We start from the raw sequence: 24,248 nt of genomic DNA, 5'->3' as shown, positions 1-24,248 counted from the left end.
GGAATTGGAACGCTAGTGTCAACACCCTTATGTTAAGAAGGTGTCTGCGTATTTGGTATTTTGCCTTTTGACTGTAATTTGAAATGTGTGTTTGTGCAACTGATTTCAATATGTGGTTTTAAGGTGAAATCTTCCAAAGTCATCTTCAGTAGTGAAACATCTAAGATAACTTTGTTGTTGTTATTCAGTTGCTAAGTTGTGTCTGACTCTTTTGCCACCCCAGGGACTGTGGCCCAGACTTCCCTGGTGGCTCAGATAGTAAAGAATTGCCTGCAATGCAGGAAACAAGGGCTCGATCCCTGGGAAGATCCCCTGGGGAAGGGAATGGCACCCACTGCAGTATTCTTGCCTGGAGAATTCCACGGGCAGAAGAACTTGGCAGACGGCAGTCCACGGGGTTGACAAGAGCTGGACACGACTGAGTGACTAAGCACACGAGCGCCTTTGGCACACGCAGACTGTAGCCCACCAGGCTGCTTCTGTCCATGGGATTTCCTAGGGAAGAGAACTTTGTTTACTTTAGTTAAAGGATTTTTGTGAATAACAATTCCTTAGTGTTCAGGAAAGCTGTGTATGGATCACTGATGACTTAAGAAGGAAAAACTTGGGTTGATGCAGCTGCTAAAGGCACTTCCCCCACAAAGGATCAGCCCTCCACCTTGCCACCTTTGCCTACCTTTGCCTACCTCCAGGCCCTAGAAGGGTGCCTCCGCTTCAGTGGGCGTCTTCCTACATCTGGTCATAAATTCTGACTATGACCAGATGGATTTTCCATAGCCCCAGGTCCTCCTCCCTGCCTGAGACAATGCATAACACTCAGCAGCATGTTTGGGCACAGAGAGGGCAAAGGAACAGACTAAAAACACTTGTTTGTGTCTGATTTTTCCAGTTATTACTTATCATGTGCTTTGGCCTATTTGTGCCCAGTGTCATTCAGGGAACCCAGTCCCACCCAGCATAGCACCCAACTGTGACATTATCATACCTGCCCACCCAACCTGGCAACTGACTTTTTTAAACTTCCTTGGTCAATGTGATATTCCCATGTCTTAGTTGTAATACAACACTTCAGTCTGCATGGCCCGAGGCTCTCCCCTGCAGGAAGGAAATGCTATTATTATAGCAAAAAATTGCTCCAGAAATAGTCTCACTAGGCAATTTCCTTGCTAGGGAATTTCTCTTAACGTAGGCTCAGCCCAAGGTTCTCATTCTAAATAGACAGGTTTTCCAACATGCATGCAAATGTCAACCATGTAACCTGTACCACCCTCAGAGCCCTGGCAAGGAAGAAAGGAAAAAACTGAAACCTGAAAGCAAAGGTTAAGTAAATTTGTTTTCAATCACCCTTCCAATGATCCTGTTGAACAGGGAGCCACAATTCAACTGCTCAAATGACTCAAAATGCATGGAGATAACATGAGAGGAGCCATAGTCCACCGGTTCCTCTAGCACTTGGAGGACACCCTGTGGTCATGACCATAGGTCACTTGTCCTCCAGGGATTTTAAAGAGTGCTGTGGGTGCCCCGACACAGTTACTCCTGCCAGGAGCTAATGTGAGCTAGGATTCTTATCATCTTCACTTCATAATGTGTTCCTGGGGCCAGGGTGAGGCCAGCAAGCCACCTCCAGTGCAGACGTGAAGGAGGCTCTTGGGCTCAGGGCCCCGTATGCTGACCCCATCCTCCTTCCCCCCTCCTCTCCATGTGTGTTGTCTTCAAGACTCTCTGTATTCATTTGCTAGGGTTGCCGTGGCAAAGTGCCACACACAGGGTGGCTAAACACAGCAGGAATGTATTCTCTCAGAGTCCTGGAGGCTGGTGCTAAGTTGCTTCAGTCCTGTCCAACTCTTCGAAACTCTCTGGACTATAGCCTTCCAGGCTCCTCTGTCCATGGGATTCTCCAGGCAAGAATACTGGAGTGGGTTGCCTTGGCCTCCTCCAGTGTCTCAAGCTTCACTCTCCGTGTCTGAGGACAGCATCAGCGCTCAGCATTCTTGGGCTTGGAGATGTATCACTAAAGTCTCTGCAGCCATCCTCACCCTGCATTTTCCCTGTCTCTCTTCTTCTAAGTTCACCAACTCCAATGGATTAGGGCCTAATGACCTCAGTTTAACCTGATTATATCAGCAATGGTCCTATAACCAAGGGAATAAAGGTCACAGTCATAAATTCTGGGAGTTGGGACTTCAATGTGTCTTTTGGGAGGATCTTAGTTCCTGACCCAGGGATCAAGCCTCTCAACTGGAAGTGCAGAGTCTTAACTACTAGATCACTAGGGAAGTCATTTGTTTGCTGGTTTTTTGATGACGGCCATTCTGACTGGTGTGAGGTGGTATCTTGTTGTAGTTTTGATTTACATGTCTCTAATAATCAGCAATGTTGAACATTTTTTCCTGTGCCTGTTCACCATCTATATATCTCCTTTGGAGAAATGTCCAGACTGATGGTTTTAATAAAAAGTACATCTTAATGTTATTTTACTTTTGATGCTTAAAATTACTTATATACATAATTTATTTAGGTAGTTTTGATCAGTGGTGAGTACATCATGAGAAACGCTGGGCTGGAGGAAGCACAAGCTGGAATCATGATTGCTGGGAGAAATATCGATAACCTCAGATATGCAGATGACACCACTCTTATGGCAGAAAGTGAAGAAGAACTAAAGAGCCTCTTGATGAAAGTAAAAGAGGAGAGTGAAAAAGTTGGCTGAAAGTTCAACATTCAGAAAACTAAGATCATGGCATCCGGTCCCATCACTTCATGGGAAATAGATGGGGAAACAGTGGAAACAGTGGCTGACTTTATTTTTCTGGGTTCCAAAATCACTGCAGATGGTGATTGCAGCCATGAAATTAAAAGACGCTTACTCCTTGGGAGGAAAGTTATGACCAACCTAGACAGCATATTCAAAAGCAGAGATATTATTTTGCCAACAAAGGTTCGTCTAGTCAAGGCTATGGTTTTTCCAGTGGTCATGTGTGGATGCGAGAGTTGGACTCTAAAGCTGAGCGCCGAAGAATTGTTGCTTTTGAACTGTGGTGTTGGAGAAGACTCTTGGGGGTCCCTTGGACTGCAAGAAGATCCAACCAGTCCATCCTAAAGGAGATCAGTCCTGGGTGTTCATTGGAAGGACTGATGCTGAAGGTGAAACTCCAATACTCTGGCCACCTGATGTGAAGAGCTGACTCACTGGAAAAGACCCTGATGCTGGGAAAGATTGAGGGCAGGAGGAGAAGGGGACGACAGAGGATGAGATGGTTGGGTGGCATCATCGACTCAATGGACATGGAATCCACCCCGGAGTTGGTAATGGACAGGGAGGCCTGGTGTGCTGTGGTTCATGGGGTGGAAAAGAGTCGGACATGACTGAGCGACTGAACTGAACTGAACTGATCAGTGGTGTCAAATAAAGGTTATAACTCAACCCATAAGAAAACACAGGTGATTAAATCATTACAATCACAGGAAAGAATAAAATATAAATTGTGGTGGCAGATATAGATTTTTCTGATGGAGAAGCATAATGGGGTGATCGAGAGAAGCCTTTTATCCCAATTCGATTCATTTCATGAAGCTTGAAATGGGTTATACTAGGATAAATTCCTGTCGGGAACATGGAATGGAAATAGGAAGTCAAGGACAAAAAGGAACGATATGAATTTTCAACTCTAAAAGCAGAGTTTTTTCATGTATTTTGCAAGTGAATAAGGATAAACCCTGAGTAGTCCCGGTGTTGTTTTCATTTGATATGTTTTAAAATAATATAATGTTTACACTTGAAATACGCTAGGAGCTACATCTTTTTCAACTAAACTTACGATGAAAAGTTTTAGATTTCAGTTAAAATATGCAAGAGAGGGACTTCCCTGGTGGTCCAGTTGCTAAGACTCCGAGTTCCTAATACAGGCAGGGGAGGGCCAGGTTCAATCTCTGGTCAGGGGATTAGATACTACACGCCACAACTAAAGATTCCATGTACTGCAATGAAGACTGAAGATCCCACGAGCTGCAAATAAGACCTGGTTCAGCCAAATAGATAAATATTTAAAACACATGATAGAGAATAGTTTTGGAGGGACACGTGGGAAAAGAAATTGAAGGCCACAATCTGTATCCATGTAGGGCAGGGTGTCTAAACCTCAGCACTAATGAAATTTTAGGTCGGGGGATTCTCTGTGATGGGGGTTGTCCTATACGTTGAAGAGTATTAAGCAGCACCCTGGGCCTCTACCTACTACATGCCACTAGCATCCCACCTTCCCAGCTGTGACAACCACAAAGGTCTCTGCTGCTGCTGCTGCTGCTGCTGCTGCTGCTAAGTCGCTTCAGTCGTGTCCGCCTCTGTGCGACCCCATAGACAGCAGCCCACCTGGCTCCGCCATCCCTGGGATTCTGGAGAAGCCTGGTGGGTTGCATTCCATGGGGTCGCTACAAGTCGGTCGCGACTGAGCGACTTCACTTTCAAAGGTCTCTAGACATTGCCAAATATCCCCTGGGAAAGTAAAATTGTTCCCACAGGAGAACCACTTGATCTGTGGATAAACGCTCTTTTGTCTTCTCATTTCCACTCTCTTCAAAAGCATTGAAAAGTGAAAGTGAAAGTTGCTCAGTCGTGTCCGACTCTGCAACCCCATGTATAGTCCATGGAATTCTTCAGGCCAGAATACTGAAGTGGGTAGCCTTTCCCTTCTCCAGGGGATCTTCCCAACCCAGGGATCGAACCCAGGTCTCCCACATTGCAGGCGGATTCTTTACCAGCGGTTTTCCAAAAACACTGACAGTCACCCTAGAATCCCCTCAACCTTATTTATATTCTTGTCCAGGCTTATGAGAAGTGGCCGGGAAATGACGAGTTACACCAGGACCAGTAACTTATTTATATTTCCTGCCTGCCCCTGCCACACACGTGTGTGTGACCCCTGGTATAAACTGAATTCAGTTTGGATGAAGAATGAGAAACTTGAGTTAGCACTGCTCTGGGCTGTTCCATGCCAAACTACATTATGTCCAATATTATGTTAGCTATATGAACACACACAGGAGAAGAGAGACTCTGATTTTTTGGAGATCTTACTGATTCTTGAAAATGGGATCTTTTTAGCTCTTGAGGAATAATAGGTAGGGGGAAAGAGATTTTATGAATCAGTAGAAGCAAAATAAAGGCAGCTCAGTTCAGGAAGAAAATGGGCTAAGGGTCAGAAGCCAAGTAGAAGAAAAGAGTGGCCGTCACCTCATTTTGTATATTCTGCATGTAAACCAGCCTGAAGCTGAGAGCTGAGGTCTTCATTCATTAACACAGGAGGAGGGAACATCGTGGTCTCATTAAACGTCTGCAGAAGCCAGATGCTGTGTGGATAGTTAGCTTTTTGTGGTCTGAGTGTGGGGTTGTTTTTCTTGCCACCCTATTTAACTTGCTGCCCTGCAAGGACAAGAGAAACACAGGGAAGAAAGTCAGCTCTTGGTTTTGGAAAGTCCAGAGAACCTAATTATTTAGATACCCAAAAAGGTTATGGGAAGAGCCAGAAGAACAGATTTGATTTGAGTTTGCTCCCTCTGGTACTGGAAGAAACAAAATTTTGCTGCTTAGGGTGCCCAGAATAGTTCAGTGCTTGGTTTCTTACTGCTCTCTGTTCTCAAAGAGGACCCCTTCCCTTTAAAAAGTATAATGGGACTCCCATAGTGGTTCAGTGGTGAAAATTCAGTGCATCTAATGCAGGAGGTACAGGTTCAATTCCTGGTCAGGGAGCTGAGATCCCACATGCCACTTGGCATGACCAAAAAAAAAAAGATAAAAATTATAATAAATCAAAAGTATGATGGGGGGGTGCTATGAGAAGAGTGCTGAAATGCTCCCCCTTGATTGCTTTCCCTCCATTGTTTTTCTACAAATTTTCATAACTTCAAGGGAATAAAAAAATCCCTAGGACAGCAAGGAGATCAAACCAGTTAATCCTAAAGGAAATCAACCCTGAATATTCATCGGAAAGATGATGCTGAAGCTGAAGCTCCAATATTTTGACCACCTAATGTGAAGAACTGAGTTTTTTGAACGTTGAGCTTTCAGCCAACTTTTTCACTCTCCTCTTTCACTTTCATCAAGAGGCTTTTGAGTTCCTCTTCACTTTCTGCCATAAGGGTGGTATCATCTGCATATCTGAGGTTATTGAAATTTCTCCCAGCAATCTTGATTCCAGCTTGTGCTTCTTCCAGCCCAGCGTTTCTCATGATGTACTCTGCATAGAAGTTAAATAAGCAGGGTGACAGTATACAGCCTTGACGTACTCCTTTTCCTATTTGGAACCAGTCTGTTGTCCATGTCCAGTTCTAACTGTTGCTTCCTGACCTGCATATAGGTTTCTCAAGAGGCAGGTCAGGTGGTCTGGTATTCCCATCTCTTTCAGAATTTTCCACAGTTTATTGTGATCCACAAATCAAAGGCTTTGGCATAGTCAATAAAGCAGAAATAGATGTTTTTCTGGAACTCTCTTGCTTTTTCGATGATCCAGCGGATGTTGGCAATTTGATCTCTGATTCCTCTGCCTTTTCTAAAACCAGCTTGAACATCTGGAAGTTCACGGTTCACATATTACTGAAGCCTGGCTTGGAGCATTTTGAGCATTACTTTACTAGCGTGTGAGATGTGTTCAATTGTGTGGTAGTTTGAGCATTCTTTGGCATTGCCTCTCTTTGGGATTGGAATGAAAACTGACCTTTTCTTGAAAGGTTGTAGTTGAATCACGCATACACACCAGGATTCTTGGCCCCCGGAGGAGAAGAATTCAATCCGGGGCCAGAGACGAGGCTTGATCGCTCGGAGCTTTTGTGTAATAAAGTTTTATTAAAGTATAAAGGAGATAGAGAAAGCTTCTGACATAGGCATCAGAAGGGGGCAGAAAGAGTACCCGCTTGCTAGTGTTAACAATGAAGTTATATAATCCAAAGAATATCTGGAGGTTGTAAAGACCTCATCAGACCTACTCCCATAATTTACATTTTAAGATAACACTGTCCTCAGGCAAGATACATCCTTGTAAAGACCAGGTCTACTCCCATAATTAACATTTTAAGATAACAGAAGGTTGAATCCAAAGACTGTCCTTAGGCAGGATACATTATTGGTATATAATCCTAAGGAATGTGGAGAAAGAAAAAAAGTTTGTCCTTTCTTCCTCCTTGAGAATTCCAGACCCCTCTCTTCTTGGGGACCCCTAGACTCCCTATCAACCTGCCTAGGAAATGACTCTCTCATTCTAGTCCTGTGGCCACTGCTGACATGGGGAAACAGTGGAAACAGTGTCAGACTTTATTTTGGGGGGCTCCAAAATCACGGCAGATGGTGACTGCAGCCATGAAATTAAAAGACGCTTACTCCTTGGAAGGAAAGTTATGACCAACCTAGATAGCATATTCAAAAGCAGAGACATTCCTTTGCCAACAAAGGTCCATCTGCTCAAGGCTATGGTTTTCCAGTGGTCACGTATGGATGTGAGAGTTGGACTGTGAAGAAAGCTGAGTGCTGAAGAATTGATGTTTTTGAACTGTGGTGTTGGAGAAGACTCTTGAGAGTCCCTTGGACTGCAAGGAGATCCAACCAGTCCATTCTGAAGGAGATCAGCCCTGGGATTTCTTTGGAAGGGATGATGCTGAAGCTGAAACTCCAGTACTTTGGCCACCTCATGCGAAGAGTTGACTCATTGGAAAAGACTCTGATGCTGGGAGGGATTGGGGGCAGGAGGAGAAGGGGACGACAGAGGATGAGATGGCTGGATGGCATCACTGACTCGATGGACATGAGTTTGAGTGAACTCCGGGAGTTGGTGATGGACAGGGAGGCCTGGCGTGCTGCGATTCATGGGGTCACCGGGTCAGACACGACTGAGCGATTGAACTGAACTGAACTGAATGCGAAGAACTGACTCATTGGAAAAGACCCTGATGCTTAGAAAGATTGAGAACAGGAGGAGAAGGGGGCAACAGAGGATGAGATGGTTGGATGGCATCATCAACTCCATGGACATGAGCTTGAGCAATCTCCAGGAGATAGTAAAGGACAGGGAAGTCTGGCATGATGCAGTCCACAGAGGTGCAAAAAGTTGGACACGATTGAGTGTCTGAACAACAACAAAAGGGAAAAAAAAAGCAAATTAGTTACCAGCTTCTCAGCTGTAGGAGAAGCTTAATTCTTCTTACTGATGTCCCAGGTCACCTAGTCCTGGAGACAAGAATGTAGCCATCTTGGTAGCCAGCTGATAGCAGATGTTAGAAATTAGGTGATGTTCTCCTTTCGTCAAAGCTGGGAAGAACACTAAACAACGTTTTAAAAATGAGGAGAGCCTGGGTATTCACCTAGGACACAGCATTGAAAAAAACTGAGCTAATACAATCATCCAGTCTCCATGCAACTCAGCTGAAAGTCCTCCTCACCAAGAGACTTAACAGCACCTTTTATTTGAAGAGATCCTAAAATGTTTTACACGGTGTACCAAAGATGTGTCACATACTTGTGTTACACACTTAGAACCTTTGTCATTCTGTTTGCTCTCCCTCCAAGGCACGGTTCTGCCTAAAATAGCTCTCTGGTGCTCCTGGGTTCTGTTACAAACCCCAGAGACACATTCTAGAAGTAGAAATCAAATTAGATAGCCTTTTGTTTAAAGTTTCTTAGCAGCATTGGAGAATGGTGTCCTGTAAATTCAATGAATCAGTAGCTGTGGAATGAGATTGTCATTATCATCACAAACGCGTAGCTAATGAGGACAAAGGCCATGGGAGAGGGGGGAAGTTGGACACTTTTATTTAAGCCCAGCTTCTTATAGTAATGGTCAATGAGAAAGAGAAAAGCATTATCTCCTATGAGAAGACCCTAAGGTCTGGAACACTGAAATAAAAAAAATCTCAAGCCAAACGTGATGCTGAAAGGTCACTGACCGTTCGCTTTGTATCACACAAACCCCAGTGAGATCCTCAACGTGATGAAGCAGAATAACCCTAATCAGCTGAGTAATAACAGTAAAAGCCAGGGTGTATTTTTTTTACAGCAATAATTAACAGGTGTGAAGTCATTCGAACATTGCAAATAAATGTCTGCAAAGGTCAGGCAAGTAAAATAAATACATAAATCAGGCTGGGGGTCATATGGTGGAAATTGGTGGGATCTGCTCTGAGTCAGAAAATGTATCATCTGCTAACAACAGGCACTTTCAATTGAAAGAAAGAAAATAAATAAAAGCAAAACAAACAAACAAAAAAACCCCAAAACACTGTGCTGGTTAAACCAGACAGGTGAAGTTTAGGTGAGGCAGAAGTTTGCAAGCCCTGTAAATAGCACTGGCTCTTTCTTAGTCACTGGATTCTACCCTGGTTCCTGGATGAAATCTTTGAGGATAGGTTGAGAATTTGTCATATTTATGCAAACAGCTTAGTGAGTCAAGAAATATTTGTTGAGCTATATAATATAATCTTTTACCTACAGAATTTCTTCCCTTGAATTATTGCTATGGGTTTACCTATACAGGCAAATGTCATAAGAAAAAAATCATGGGACATTCTCACATTTCCATCACGCAAAGTTCTCTTAGCAGAGACCCATGAGAAAAATGCCTTTTAAATCTCAGTTCAGGAACAGGAAGAATCTGGGACTTTGTTTTCATATTTATGGACATTGAATACTGTAGCTACATTTTGATCCTAGAAATCGGAATGCCATATTTGGAGAACTTTTTTTAGCTTTAGGACCATGTAATGCATTTCTGTGTGATGAATTTACACTGGCTTTTATTATTCTCTTAATACAATTTTCCTCTCTCCTTAATACCCTGATCTATATATCCTTTTGAGTAGATTTTTTTTTTTTTTTGGTGTGCCATTTCAAATCCACTGAGAATTGAGTATACTTTGAGTTCCAATCGGAATTTGGAAAACCTACATAGACCATTTCTCAGTAAATGGTTTTAGGATTGGGACCATGTTTTTCCATAACCCCAAATGACATTGCTTTAGAAGTACTGAATTAAGGTAAAATATGGTGGGGTGGGGGGAATGAAATATTTTATATCAACAAACTACTTAAAAAAAATAAAACATGATTTACTGCATTTACATTTTGGTGACTTTTTACTGTGGTAAAATACACATAACACAAAATTTACCATTTTAACCATGTTAAAATGTGCAGTTTGGTAACATTATGAACATTTATAATGTCATGCAACCATCACTACTATCTCCAGGAAATTTTCATCACCCAAGCAGAAACTCTGTATGTACCCATCAAACCCTAATTCCCCTCCTCCCAGCCCCTGGTAACCTCCCTTCTACTTTCTGTGTCTGTGAGTTTGTGTAGATTCCTCCTATAAGTGGAATCTTACAAGATTTTTCCTTTTGAGATGGGCTTATTTCACTTAGCATAATATAGTCAAGGTTCATTTATGTTAAAGAATGTATCAGAATTCCATTCTTTTTTAAACGTTGGATACTATTTCATTGTATGAATATACCACATTTTGTTTATTCACTCATCCATGGACAAGTTACATATTTTCATCTTTTGGCTACTGTGAATAATGCTACTATGAACACTGATGTTCAAGTGTCTGTTTGAGTCCCTACTTTCAGTGCTTGGTGTATATACCCAGAGCTGGAATTGCTGGATCGTATGGTAATTCTGTGTTTAGCTTTTTGAGGAACTGCCCAATTGTTTCCCACTGCACCCTCACCATTTTACATTCCCACCAGCAAGAACTAAGTGTTCCAATTTCTCTACACCTTTGTCAACACTTTATATTTTTAAAATAATATCCATCCTAATAGGTGGGAAGGAACAACAGACTGCTTCCAAATAGGAAAAGGAGTATGTCAAGGCTGTATATTGTCACTCTGTTTATTTAACTTATATGCAGAGTACATCATGAGAAATGCTGGACTGGAAGAAACACAAGCTGGAATCAAGATTGCCGGGAGAAATATCAGTAATCTCAGATATGCAGATGACACCACCATTATGGCAGAAAGTGAAGAGGAACTAAAAGGCCTCTTGATGAAAGTGAAAGTGGAGAGTGAAAAAGTTGGCTTAAAGCTCAACATTCAGAAAACGAAGATCACGGCATCCGGTCCCATCACTTCATGGGAAATAGATGGGGAAACAGTGGAAACAGCGTCAGACTTTATTTTTTTGGGCTCCAAAATCACTGCAGATGGTGACTGCAGCCATGAAATTAAAAGACGCTTACTCCTTGGAAGGAAAGTTATGACCAACCTAGATAGCATATTCAAAAGCAGAGACATTACTTTGCCAACAAAGGTCCGTCTAGTCAAAGCTATGGTTTTTCCTGTGGTCATGTATGGATGTGAATGTTGGACTGTGAAGAAGGCTGAGCGTCAAAGAATTGATGCTTTTGAACTGTGGTGTTGGAGAAGACTCTTGAGAGTCCCTTGGACTGCAAAGAGATCCAACCAGTCCATTCTGAAGGAGATCAGCCCTGGGATTTCTTTGGAAGGAATGATGCTAAAGCTGAAACTCCAGTACTTTGGCCACCTCATGCAAAGAGTTGACTCGCTGGAAAAGACTGATGCTGGGAGGGATTGGGAACAGGAGGAGAAGGGGACGACAGAGGATGAGATGGCTGGATGGCATCACTGATTTGATGGACGTGAGTCTGAGTGAACTCTGGGAGTTGATGATGGACAGGGAGGCCTGGCGTGCTGCGATTCATGGGGTCGAAAAGAGTTGGACATGACTGAGCGACTGAACTGAACTGAACTCAACTGAATGTCTCTAAGATATATTTTTAATTAATGGAGTCTCTCTTGAGAAACCTGTATTCAGATCAGAAAGCAACAGTTAGAACTGGACATGGAACAACAGACTGGTTCCAAATAGGAAAAGGAGTATGTCAAGGCTGTATATTGCCACCCTGCTTATTTAACTTATATGCAGAGTACATCATGAGAAACGCTGGATGAAGCACAAGCTGGAATCAATATTGCTGGGAGAAATATCAATAACCTCAGATATGCAGATGACACCACCCTTATGGCAGAAAGTGAAGAAGAACTAAAGACCCTCTTGATGAAAGTGAAAGTGGAGAGTGAAAAAGTTGGCTTAAAGCTCAACATTCAGAAAACGAAGATCATGGCACCCGGTCCCATCACTTCATGGGAAATAGATGGGGAAACAGTGGAAACAGTGTCAGACTTTACTTTTTGGGGCTCCAAAATCACAGCAGATGGTGACTGCAGCCATGAAATTAAAAGACGCTTACTCCTTGGAAGGAAAGTTATGACCAACCTAGACAGCATATTCAAAAGCAGAGATATTACTTTGCCAACAAAGGTCCGTCTAGTCAAGGCTATGGTTTTTCCAGTGGTCATGTATGGCTGTAAGAGTTGGACTGTGAAGAAAGCTGAGCACCGAAGAATTGATGCTTTTGAACTGTGGTGTTGGAGAAGACTCTTGAGAGTCCCTTGGACTGCAAAGAGATCCAACCAGTCCATCCTAAAGGAGATCAGTCCTGGGTGTTCATTAGAAGGACTGATGTTGAAGCTGAAACTCCAATACTTTGGCCACCTGATGTGAAGAGCTGACTCACTGGAAAAGACCCTGATGCTGGGAAAGATTGAGGGCAGGAGGAGAAGGGGACAACAGAGGATGAGATGGTTAGATGGCATCACCAACTCAATGAACATGAGTTTGGGTGGGCTCCGGAAGTTGGTGATAGACAGGGAGGCCTGGCGTGCTGTGGTTCATGGGGCCGCAAAGAGTCAGACACGACTGAGTGACTGAACTGAACTGAACTCTATCCAATTCAACAAGGATTTTTGTTTTTTTATAGGTAAGACTGTTTGCCTAGCAGAAGTCTGAAGTCAGGCAGGTCCTAGTTTAAACAGCTCTATTTTGCCCTGTTTCTTCAACCTTTAAATGGGAATAAAAACAGACTGTATTTCATATCTTTGTTTCCATAATCCACGGAGACAATGCACCGCAAGGGTTTAGCAGAAGGGCAGGTGGAAAGTAATCACTTTAGAAATGGAAAGGACTGTGGCCATACTTTACCAAACGTGATTCCTTCAAACTTGTGTCTGACAAATGACAGCTGGCCCAGTCACTGTTAATCCATAAGCCTTAGTGCTTTTTAAAAATGATTTATTTTTGGATGTGCTGAGTCTTTGTCGCTGCAGTGGGCTTCTTCTAGCTGCAGCGGGGGCTGCTGTTTGTAGTGTGCAGGCTTCTCCTTGCAGGGCCTTCTCTTATCGACGAGCACAGGCTACAGGGCATGCAGCTTCAGAAGTCGCGGCTCCCAGGCGCTAGAGCACCAGCTCAGAAGTTGTGGCAGTATGTGGGATCTTCCCAGACCAGGGATTGAACCTGTGTCTCCTGTATTGGCAGGCAGATTCTTTACCACTGAGCCATGAGGGAAACCCTAAACTTTAGTGATTGAGCGACCATTGTCAGGTTCTAATTGCTGGTTAACGATGGACTAGGTCATACAGATCAACCCTCCCTCTAAAAATAGTGGAAAATATCAGACTTCACAACAACTTGAAGCCTGTTCAGCATTGTAGAACTGAAGACACTGGGAAGCTCACGGGCTAGTGTTCAGCCAGACATCAGTATCTGTAGAGGTAAACACATTATTGGAGCATCTGCTGACACCCCTCACCTCTGCTTCGGTTCAGTATCTGTGTCAGGGGAAAGTGAACTGTCAGAGCTCAGGTCTCATGCAAGGAAGAGGGTCTGATAGTAGACCCTGCCCACACAAAATGGGGACCCCCCAAAGGGGAACCCTAAATCTTCAGTGTTAGGATGAAGGGGATCTACATTCAGCTCCCAGCTTCTCCCCACTGCCCAGCTGAGTGAAAAGAGGGCTGTTTGACTGTTGAGCAGAATAGAAAAAACAACAAAGCAAAGGGGGGAAATGCCTGAGCCATTATAGCTTCAATACAGTACCGCCTCCGTTAAAGGATGTACAGGTAGATTTACAACTGACTCCTTCACAGCAATAATGGACACCAAAAGGCACTTCTCAGAGAAAGATTATCAGTGTGCTGATGAAAGTAACTAGCAATCTGGAATTCTATAGCTGCAAAAAATATTATTCAAAAATGAGGACAAAATAAAGACATGTGCAGACAAACAAAAACTGAGAGTTCATCACAAGGAAAACTTCACTAAAAAAATAAAAGAATCCTAAAGAATAGTCTTCAGAATTAGACATCCATCCCAGCTAGCAGACCTGAGATCAAAAAGATTAAAGTGGTAACATGGGTGAAACTAATTAGTGATTTAAAAATGACATTATCTACTGGGGTAAAATAAATAAATATTAATAACAAAGAGACTCAAAATATTGTGCTAAAAATAGCATGTAAGTCAGGAATGTGATGAATGGACTTGGAGTGTTTTGCAATCTTTGTACTATTTGGGGATGGGGTAAAGATTTTAATAATTTAAGAACTTAATAAGCCAAATACACGTTATTCAGTTCAGTTCAGTCACTCAGTCGTGTCCGACTTTTTGTGACCCCATGGACTGCAGCACGACAGGATTCTCTGTCCATCACCAACTCTCAGAGCTTGTCAAACTCATGTCTGTCGAGTCAGTAGTGCCATCCAACCATCTCATCCTCTGTCATCCCCTTCTCTTCCTGCCCTCTTTTTCAGCGTCAAGGTCTTTTCCAATGAGTCAGTTCTTCGCAACAGATGGCCAAAATATTGGAGTTTCAGCTTCAACATCAGTCCTTCCAATGAATATTCAGGACTGATTTCCTTTAGGATTAAATGGTTTGAGCTCCTTGCAGTCCAAGGGACTGTGAAGCGTCTTCTCCAACACCACAGTTCAAAAGCATCAGTTCTTAGGCACTCAGCTTTGTGTACAGTCCAACTCTCACATCATGACTACTGGAAAAACCATAGCTTTGACTAGACAGACCTTTGTCAGCAAAGTAAAGTCTCTGCTTTTTAATATGCTGTCTAGGTTGGTCATACCTTTTCCTTCAAGGAGCAAACGTCTTTTGATTTCATGACTACATTCATCATTTGCAGTGATTTTGGAGCCCAAGAAAATAATGCCTGTTACTGTTTCCATTGTTTCCCCATCTATTTGCCATGAAGTGATGGGACTGGATGCCATGTCTTAGTTTTTTGAATGTTGAGTTTTAAGACAGTATGAAAAGGCAAAAAGATATGACACATGTTATAGTTTCTAGGAACTGAATAAAAAAATAGAAACAGAGACTTCCTGGTGGTCCCGTGGTTAAGACTTTGACTTCCAGTGCAGGGGGTGTGGGTTCCAAACACATTTAATAAAGACTTTTTAAAAACATAACAGAAATAGAGAATATAACTTTCATATTAGTAGAGCAGAAGAAAAGCAAATAGTAAAAAATTTTCAATCATGAATGCTAAAATTAATAGAAGCTTCAATGAGAAATAGGATAGTTGTACAGCCTCAAAATATCTCCCCAAATTTATTTACTAATTACTGAGCAGTATTAAGGACTTCCCAGGTGGTACTAGTGGTAAAGAACGCAGGAGATGCAAGAGACACGAGTTTGATCCCTGGGTCAGGAAGATTCTCTGGAGAAGGAAATGGCAACTCATTCCAGTATTCACACCTGGGAAATCCCATGGACAGAGGAGCCTGATGGGTCCCAGTCCATGGGGTCGCAAAGAGTCAGACATGAGTGAGCATAGCACATTAACATACATCATGAATTTTTTGACACTGTTCCCTCCAAGTGAAGTGAAGTCGCTCAGTCGTGTCTGACTCTTTGCAACCCCGTGGACTGTAGCCTACCAGGCTTCCTCTGTCCATGGGATTCTCCAGGCAAGAATACTGGAGTGGGTTACCATTTCCTTCTCCAAGGGATCTTCCCGACCCAGGGTAACCCTTCCCTCCAAGAGGTGGAGCTAAATCCCCTCTGCCTGAGCGTAGACTGGCTTAGTAACTCGCTTCGAAAAGAACGTGGAGAATGGAAAAGGATCACTTTACAGAACAGAAACCTGGCAGACACGACCTTATCAAAGTCATCGACTTCCACATCACCAGTAACAAATCACATTAATACCATGAGCCCCCGACATAATACAATGAGATGAGTGCTTCACGTCTGTGGTATTCTTCACACACGCATACACATCCTAACCCAAGTCTTATATTAAGAAAACATCAGGTAAACCCAAACTGAGGGAGAAAATCTATGACCAATTGTCTTCAGAAGTGTCAAGGTCATGAATGATAAGGAAAACCTGAGAAACTGTCTCAGATTGGAGGAGACTAAGGATGCTCTTGGTGCCGAGAACTAAATGAAATACAGTTCAAAATTCTGGTTTGAATCCCGGGATGGGGGAAAAAAAAGTAGAAAAACAGCTATGACAGGCCCTAGAGTTTCCTCCATGCTCCCCACCTCCCGGAGCTCATGCCCTTTTAATATTCTCTTTGTTGAGTGTGGACAGGACCTGAGCTTCTTTCTAACAGAATATAGCAAAGTAATGAGACATTAGTGATTACACTTTGTTGAAGAGGACTCTGGTCTTCCCAGGTGGCTCTAGCGGTAAAGAACCAACCTGCCAATGCAGGAGACATAAGAGACATGGGTTCAATCCCTTGGTCAGGAAGATCCCCTGGAGGAGGGCATGGCAACCCATTCCAGTATTCTTGCCTGGAGAATCCCATGGACAGAGGAGCTCTCACGGTGGTCTATAGTCCATAGGGTTGCAAAGAGTTGGACACAACTGAAGCAGCTTAGCACACACGCACACACACACAGACAGGACTCATCTGGCTAGTAAACTCAAATTCTATTGCCAGCTTTGAGGAAGCACGCTTTTAGGAAATACGCGGGCATGTTGGAGAAACCTATATGGCAAGGATCTGCAAGCAGCCGCTAGGAGCAGAGGGGCTTCCCAAGTGGAGCTACTGGTAAAGAATCCACTTGCCAGTGCAAGAGACACAAGAGATGTGGGTTCCATCCCTGGGTAGGGAAAATCCCATGGAAGAGGAAATGGCACTCTACTCCAGTATTCTTGCCTGGAGAATCCCACGGACAGGAGCCTGGCAGGCTACAGTCCATGGGGTCACAAAGAGTTGGACATGACTGAGTGAATGAGTATGAGCAGGAACAGAGAAAGACCTCTGAAAGACAGAAATCCTCAGTTTCGGAGCTGCAGGAAATGCATTCTCACAACAATCTGAGAAAGTTTGAAAGCAGGTCTTTCCCCAGTTGAGGTTCTTATAAGATCACAGTTCTGGCTAACACCTGGATTGTAGTCTGATAAAAGCTTGAAGTAAAGGAACTGACTAAGCCAGACACAAACTTCTGACCTATAGAAATCGTGTTTTTAAAACTGCTATATTTTTTTTTGATAATTTGTTATACACCAATAGAAATGAAGACAACTGCTAAACCTACCCCCGCCCCCCGAAATTGCACTTTTAAAACCTCAAATTCTTTAACTTTTCAAAGTTAGGTTCCTAATCATCTTTTTATAAAGTTAGGAGATTTTACCATCAAGAAGCCTTTGAAAGTATTTAGTCCTTTTCATAAATGTAATTAAATTTCTATAAACATGTTATACCGAATATTTAATATATTCCTTTTCCTTTTAGTGCTTCAATTAAGTCAAATCTTCCCCTGTATTTAAATACCTTGTAAATCTATTACATTTAAATCATAAATAGATTGAACCTTATGTTCTCCTATTTCAACTCTGCATACAGACTTGGTTAGACTGTAACTTAAAATAACAAATTTTAGAGAAGAAACAATTGTTCCTCTGCCCTTCTGAGTTCTTAGCTAAGACCCCTGGAATATGATTTTGTGCCTGGGAAGAGGAAAGGTATGATGGAACATTCCAGAAGGAAAGGAAATGGAATGCACAAAGTGGGCTTCTGTCTCTATCCTATAGAAAGGGAGTGGGCAAGAGACCAAGAGGAGAGGTACCTTCCTAGTTAATCAGCAAGGTCATCCAAAGGAGGCTTTTCCTTTAAGATGTCAAAGTAAAGTTGCTCATTTGTGCCCTACTCTTTGCGACCCCATGGACTGTAGCCTACCAGGCTCCTCCGTCCATAGGATTTTCCAGGCAAGAATATTGGAGTGGGCTGCCATTTCCTTCTCCCTGGGATCATCCCGACCCAGGGATCAAACCCAGGGATCAAACCCAGGCCTCCTGCATTGTAGGCAGACGCTTTACCGTCTGAGTAAGATGTGGTAGGTAATAACAACTATAAAGCACACATTCACCCCTGTTACTGTAACCCCAGGCAGATCCTTCATAAGCTTAGTTTCTCTTCCCTGCTGGGAGTATCATTTTCAAATAACCATACCATAAATAATTACATTTTACCTTGTTTTTAGTTAGGAACTTAAGATCAGAATTAAGATCAGAATTAACTTAAGACTTTGAAAATAAGCAGCCCATCTGGCTGGCTCCCAACAAATGATTCCATAAGGGTCATAAATATTTAGCCTGTCCAGCTAATTGTGGTGATTTTCACTCTCTCCCTGGTAACTTTCATTTCCTTTCATGAAAGTTCAGGAACTTCCTATGCTGCAAATGTGATGGGCTGAGAACTTTATCATTTGCAGACATTTGTGTTAAATGAACATTGTGATGTTTCTTTATGGTCAGTTGTACCAAATATGAGTTCCCTGAGAACAGGTCAAGCCTGCAGACAAGTGAAAGAAAATGAAAGTTGCTTTTGCGCAGTTAGCAATCTAGTTTGAGGATGCAAAGCAAAAAGCACATAATGCTACATGTGACCCTAAATAAACAGTTCCCATGTATTAATTATGGGAAACCCACAAGAACAAACAATTTAATTCTCTCCCAAACGTGGGAGAGGATAGTGTTAAATGTTTTTCATCTAACTTATGAGAAAACAGGTTTAGATAAATTAAGTGGCTTCCCCATGGTCATCCAGCTAGCATGTGGCGGGGTCAGGTTTTGAACCCAGGCAGAGAGAGGTTCCAAGACAAAAGCAGCTTTAGCTAAGGTTGTAATAAGTTTTAAGGACTGAGAGATTTCTATTTAACTTTACTATAACCTTGGGCAAGTCATTTCCTTTATATGTCCTCAAGTTCCGTATCTGCAAACCGGCTCCTTCTTCCTTGGGCTGTTGTGCAAGCGAATGAGCAGGTGCAGGGCGGGCACTTAAGCACATTCCTAATGCATAATGACAGCTCAGCGTGGTCAACAAGTGGACTAAAAATAAACTGACATCACTCATTCTCAGGAGGACTAAGGTCCCTAGAATCTCAGGATCTCCGCCGACTACAGACGTCACGCTTTTAGATTAATACAAACTCGTGAAATCCAAAGGGAACACAAAGATTGCCTCAACAAGCCCACCACGGCCAGAGTCACCTGCCCACTCTCTTTTCCCAATTCTCTCCACCTTCCCAGGGGTTTCTTCGGTTTTGGCATGTGAGAGGTGTGACTCAGCACCTGACGGGCACACGGGGCTTGAAAGGAAAGAAGGGAAGCCTTTCAAGGAGTGGACTTTTCCGTGGGTGAGGGGGTCACAGGCCAAGTCTCCTCCCTACAGGGGACCTCGGTGACAGACGAGACGGTGTGCACTCCTCCTCCCCCCACACACATACTTTGGTCACCGCAGTGAGCACGCCCGTAAACAGGGGCGGGCAGCGGCTAGAAGTGTCACACGAGCGGACTTCCTAGCGTCCATCTGGTCTGTCCGCACCGCGTCAGTCCCCGGATCCGCTCTTTACCTCGGCCGCCGCCGTTGGGGGCGGAGCCTCCGGAGCGCGGGGCAAGGCCGAGAGCGGCTGGGGGCGGCCCGAGGCCTTAAGGGGGCCGCGTGCGCGCGGGCAGAGCACCCGCCGCGGCACAGTCTCCCACCCTCACGCTCCCGCGGCACCGCCCCCGCCCGCCGGAGCCCCGCCCCTCCCAACGGAGGCCCCGCCCTACCCGCCGGAGCCCCGCCCCGCCCGTCCTAACCTTCCCGGCTCCCCGCAAACCCAGCTGCTAGCGTCCCGCGCCGCCTGTACTGCAGGAAGGAGCTGCGGGCTCCAGCCGCGCTGGCCCGAGCGCGCTGCCCGCACCATGCCCCGCATAGATGCGGACCTCAAGCTAGACTTCAAGGATGTCCTGCTCCGACCCAAACGAAGCAGCCTCAAGAGTAGAGCCGAGGTGGGGCCCTTCGAAAGCCGCATTGGTGCGGGATTGTTTTTTTTTTTTTTTCCGGGGTGGCGCGGGGGAGGTGGGTGAGAGGCGCTGTACTGTGCGCCCACCTCACCTGCTTTTTTGTGTGTCTGGGGGTGGGTGGGACGCCGACCCCTTCTGCTCTTCTCACCACCGTAGAGAGGGAAAGCCAGCTGGTCCCCTGCCAGGACAGGAGGTGTCTGTAAGAGGTCCGAGTTGTCCTTAAGGGGTCCGACTCCGGCCTAAAATCCTCAAGGCGTCCGGTTGGGGCGGCGAGGGGAAAGGCACCACGGAACTAAACCCCAGAGGAGCGAAGACCAAGTGGTCAGCTGATTCAGAAAGAGTGACGGCGAGGGCAGGGGCCGGTTGAGGGGTGTATATAGGGTGAAAAGGACGCAGCGGAGCCCAGGTGTACAGGGACGGGGATTTTTTGGGCAGCGTCTCTCTGCGGAGAACTCTGACTGCTTTAGTATCAGGTCCAGCCATGGAATTTATTTTAGGAGGTCTGAAACTCAGGGAAACTCCGGGGCAAAAGTTCAGGGTATACCTTCTTCGTTCCAGTGACTTCTGGGAGAGAGGCTGGGGACCTGTGCCTGGCGGCACCCCCTTACTGGACAGCTGGAGTCCAACCCAGTCTTCCAGAAGCTGGAAACACTGGGGTGCGGGTGTGGGGGCTAATGGGACCGCTGAGGGGCAGGGGTGGGGGCAGTTTTGCCCATTCTGCCTTAATAATGAGAGCAAAGCCCGAGGAACATGTGGAGACCAGACTGGAAAGAGCTAGAGGGTGGGGGCAGGAGGAAGGTCAAGTCTTGAAGGATAAACTAGTTGCACAGATAGGCAGAATCCCCTGGAGATGTGTATATGGGTGATGATGGCTTTGCTTGGGGCTTCGAGCTGGAGAGGAAGGTGAGGAAACTGCTGTGTCCGGAGGCAGGGGTTGCACAAGTAAACAGGGGGAGGCTGAGCCAGCATAGGTTTCTCCCCCCACCCCCCCTTCCAGGACCATAAATAAATCCCCTTGCGAGGATCTGGGCTGCCTGCCTGCCTGCGCCGGCTGGGACTCCTAACTGCAGTGCCTGGTGCTGCCAGCTGAGGGCTTGTTTGAATTAACTGGAAGCCTCCTGCTTTAGCCAATAATCAGAACTAATCAACTCACCTTCTCAAGCTGGAGGGCTGGCAGCTGGAGCCCAGACTGGAAGAGGTGGGGAATGAGTAACACTTTTCACTCTGGATTGGTCAGCTCTCTTCCTGCCCCTTCACTTAGAAGAACAATGAACAGCTTGGATGGCAGGCCCAGACTCCTGAAGTCCCAGCAGTAGCTGGTACCTGAGTCCACACTGAGACGAGATGTGGGGATTTGGGGCAGACTAATGATTTGGTGGCCGCAATAATCTAAATATTGGGTCACAATTCACTTAGTAAAGAAAAAGTTATTTTGAGAAAAATCATATATTTAAAGCAAGGATGTATTATGTGTATTTTCTGAAGCAGGAAACCTCTTGTAAAGGTAAAACATTCAGATTTTATGTTTGTTGTTGTTGTTCAGTCGCTTAGTCGTGTCTGACTCTTTGCAACCCCATGGACTGCAATACACCAAGCTTCTCTGTCCTTCACTATCTCCCAGAGTTTGCTCAAACTCATGTCCCTTGAGTCGGTGATGCCATCCAACCATCTCATCCTCTGTCACCCCCTTCTTCTTCTGCACTAGAATGAATTACTCTTTTCCAGGGAATAGTATGATGTTGTCTTGAGTCATTTGGTTTCGTAATTTGGGCTGACTGAAGCTGTGAATGTCCCAGCTTCCCATGATACACTGCAATCTACATGCACACACAGCAGTGTGATCTCGGTGCCCTTGAGAAGTGTTTTCATATTTCCATGTTTGTGGGAGTTTACCAGCTCCCTTCCTGGAAACCTGAATTAACTGGTGTTGCCTTTCCATTTGGTTCCTATCATGGCTTAGCTGCCTGCTGGCCACCCCCATCACCTGACTGCCTGTTTCATTGATATTGTGGGATCTAGGAAGTGAATGGCACCCCACTCCAGTACTCTTGCCTGGAAAACTCCATGGACGGAGGAGCCTGGTAGGCTGCAGTCAGAGAAGGACACAACTGAGTGACTTCACTTTCACTTTTCACTTTCACGCATTGGAGAAGAAAATGGCAACCCACTCCAGTGTTCTTGCCTGGAGAATCCCAGGGACGGTGAAGCCTGGTGGGTTGCCGTCTATGGGGTCATACAGAGTTGGACACGACTGAAGTGACTTAGCAGTAGCAGGAAGTAAATTTGCTCAGTTGTGCCTTACTCTTTGCAATCCCATGGACTGTAGCCTGCCAGGCTCCTCTGTCCATGGGATTCTCCAGGCAAGAATACTGGGGTGGGTTACCATTTTTTTCTCCAAGGGATCTTCCTAACCCAGGGATCAAACCCGGGTTTTCTGCATTGCAGGCAGACTCTTTACCATCTGAGCCACCTGGGAAGCCCATTTGGATACCATCATGGTTTAGCTACCTGTTGGCCACCCCCATCACCTGACTGCCTGCTTCATTGATATTGAGGGATCTAGGAGGACCTCTAACCTCCTCTCAAGTTGTGCTCAGTCGGCTGTGGATGCCTGAAGTTTCCCATAGGCAGATGAAAACTTTGCATTGTACGACCAGGTATAATCCTGAAGTGCATGCCCGCAGGCACAGGGATACCTGAATGTAAATTTGAAACTAAATGGTAAATGGCCGGGCTCACGAGAGCAGATGTGAGTGGAGCCAGGAGAGCAAACAGCCCCCATGATAGCAGTCTGGCTGGGAAGGGAGCCTGGTGACTGTTGACAAGATTCATCTCTGCAGCAGTTTTGCTCAGAGCTGGACCAGCTGCTGGATCCACCAGACAAGTGAGCAGGAAATGGGGAGAAAGGCAGGGTGCCCTCCCACTCAAGTTTAGTGCTCCTTCCAGGGCATTGCCACAAGTGTCACATGAAATGAACTTGAGATCAGCTCCTGGAGGCTAAGGTAAAGGTGGAGACAGCCTAGGTGGCCTTCCTGTGGTTGTACCACATCAACAGTCATCGTCAGCTGTCCCTCCATTGTCCATTCTCCTGTCTTCATAAGTCCTTGGGCCACAGGAATAGAGGGCCATGGGGCTGCATTTAGGTAGTGTTTTCAGAGGAAGTGACATGTTGGTTGAGCAGGACCTCTGCCACACTGAGGGGGTGACCTCCTCCCTGACTGCCTGAGAATTTTCTTCTTTGGGACCCATTCCTTGCTCCAGTGTCCCATCCTTGTCCTTAAGCTAGTAAGATGTTTAAAGAAAACCACAAACCTAACAGCACAACCATAATGTTGGAAGTCGGACAGTGAGGAGTTTGCAGTGGAAAACCGGTCACTTGGGCTGGGACAGACAAGACATAACCCAATGAGTGATCAGTCTCCTAAATGCTCCATAGTCTTTTTCTCACCAGAGGTCCAGTGAGAAATGAACCAGCTCTGGTGAGTTCTGGTCCAGCTTCCATGGACAGCAGGCTGGCCTGAGAGGAACAAGACCATGGCAGAGTAGAGAGGATATTGGCTGGAAGAAAGGAGACCTGGGTTCTTCCAGGCTCTGAGCCAATTGTGTTATTACCTGGGCTCTGTTTTTTCTGGGGCTGCTGTAACAAAGAACCACAGACTGGCTGACTCATACAACAGGGGTTTATTGTCTCTCAGTTCTGGAAGCCCCAGGTCAAGATGTCAGCAGGGTGGGTTCCTGCTGAGAGCTGTGATGGAGAATCTTCCTTGCCTCTCCCCTGCCTTCATGTTGTTGCCGCACAGCCTGGTTATTCCTTGGCTGCAAGCATTGTTCAGTCTCTGCCTTCCCCGTCAATCAACATTCTCCCTTGCTGTGTCTCTGTCCAAATTCCCCCTTTTTATAAGAACACCAGTCATACTGGAGTGGGACCTACCTTAATGATCTCATCTTACCTTGATTACCCACAAAGAGCTTATCTCCAAAAAGGTCATGTTCACAGGTACTGAACTGGTTGGTATTTCAGTGCCTTTTGGAAGAGAGAGTCCAGCTGTAACAGCCTCTGTAAATGTGGCTGTGTAACATTGGAG

General features: G+C 45.0%; 1 protein-coding gene and 1 long non-coding RNA gene across 5 annotated transcripts in view; one reads left to right on the top strand and one right to left on the bottom strand.

Moving 5' to 3' along the window:
• The window catches only part of LOC132343646 (uncharacterized), a 53,278-nt gene extending 32,687 nt beyond the window's left edge, over positions 1-20,591 (bottom strand). The window contains exon 1 of the long non-coding RNA XR_009492578.1: positions 19,602-20,591. This is a non-coding gene — a long non-coding RNA (uncharacterized lncRNA). The remainder of the gene's footprint in view (positions 1-19,601) is intronic.
• The window catches only part of GMPR (guanosine monophosphate reductase), a 60,830-nt gene continuing 56,564 nt past the window's right edge, over positions 19,983-24,248 (top strand). For 2 of the 4 annotated variants that reach the window (XR_009492475.1, XM_010818485.4), the window contains exon 1: positions 19,983-20,148. Coding sequence is in view for 3 of the 4 variants with exons in the window: in XM_010818485.4 (XP_010816787.1) it covers positions 20,062-20,148 (87 nt within the window). In the remaining variant the exon portion in view is untranslated. Of the gene's footprint in view, positions 20,174-24,248 lie in introns of all 4 variants that reach the window. The other 2 variants (XM_010818484.4, NM_001075977.1) reach the window with 2 other exon arrangements.

The sequence above is a fragment of the Bos taurus genome, chromosome 23 (genome assembly GCF_002263795.3).
Source record: "Bos taurus isolate L1 Dominette 01449 registration number 42190680 breed Hereford chromosome 23, ARS-UCD2.0, whole genome shotgun sequence".
Lineage (NCBI taxonomy): Eukaryota > Metazoa > Chordata > Mammalia > Artiodactyla > Bovidae > Bos > Bos taurus.
Note: the sequence above shows the minus strand (reverse complement) of the source record. Positions and strands in the feature narration are given on the sequence as shown.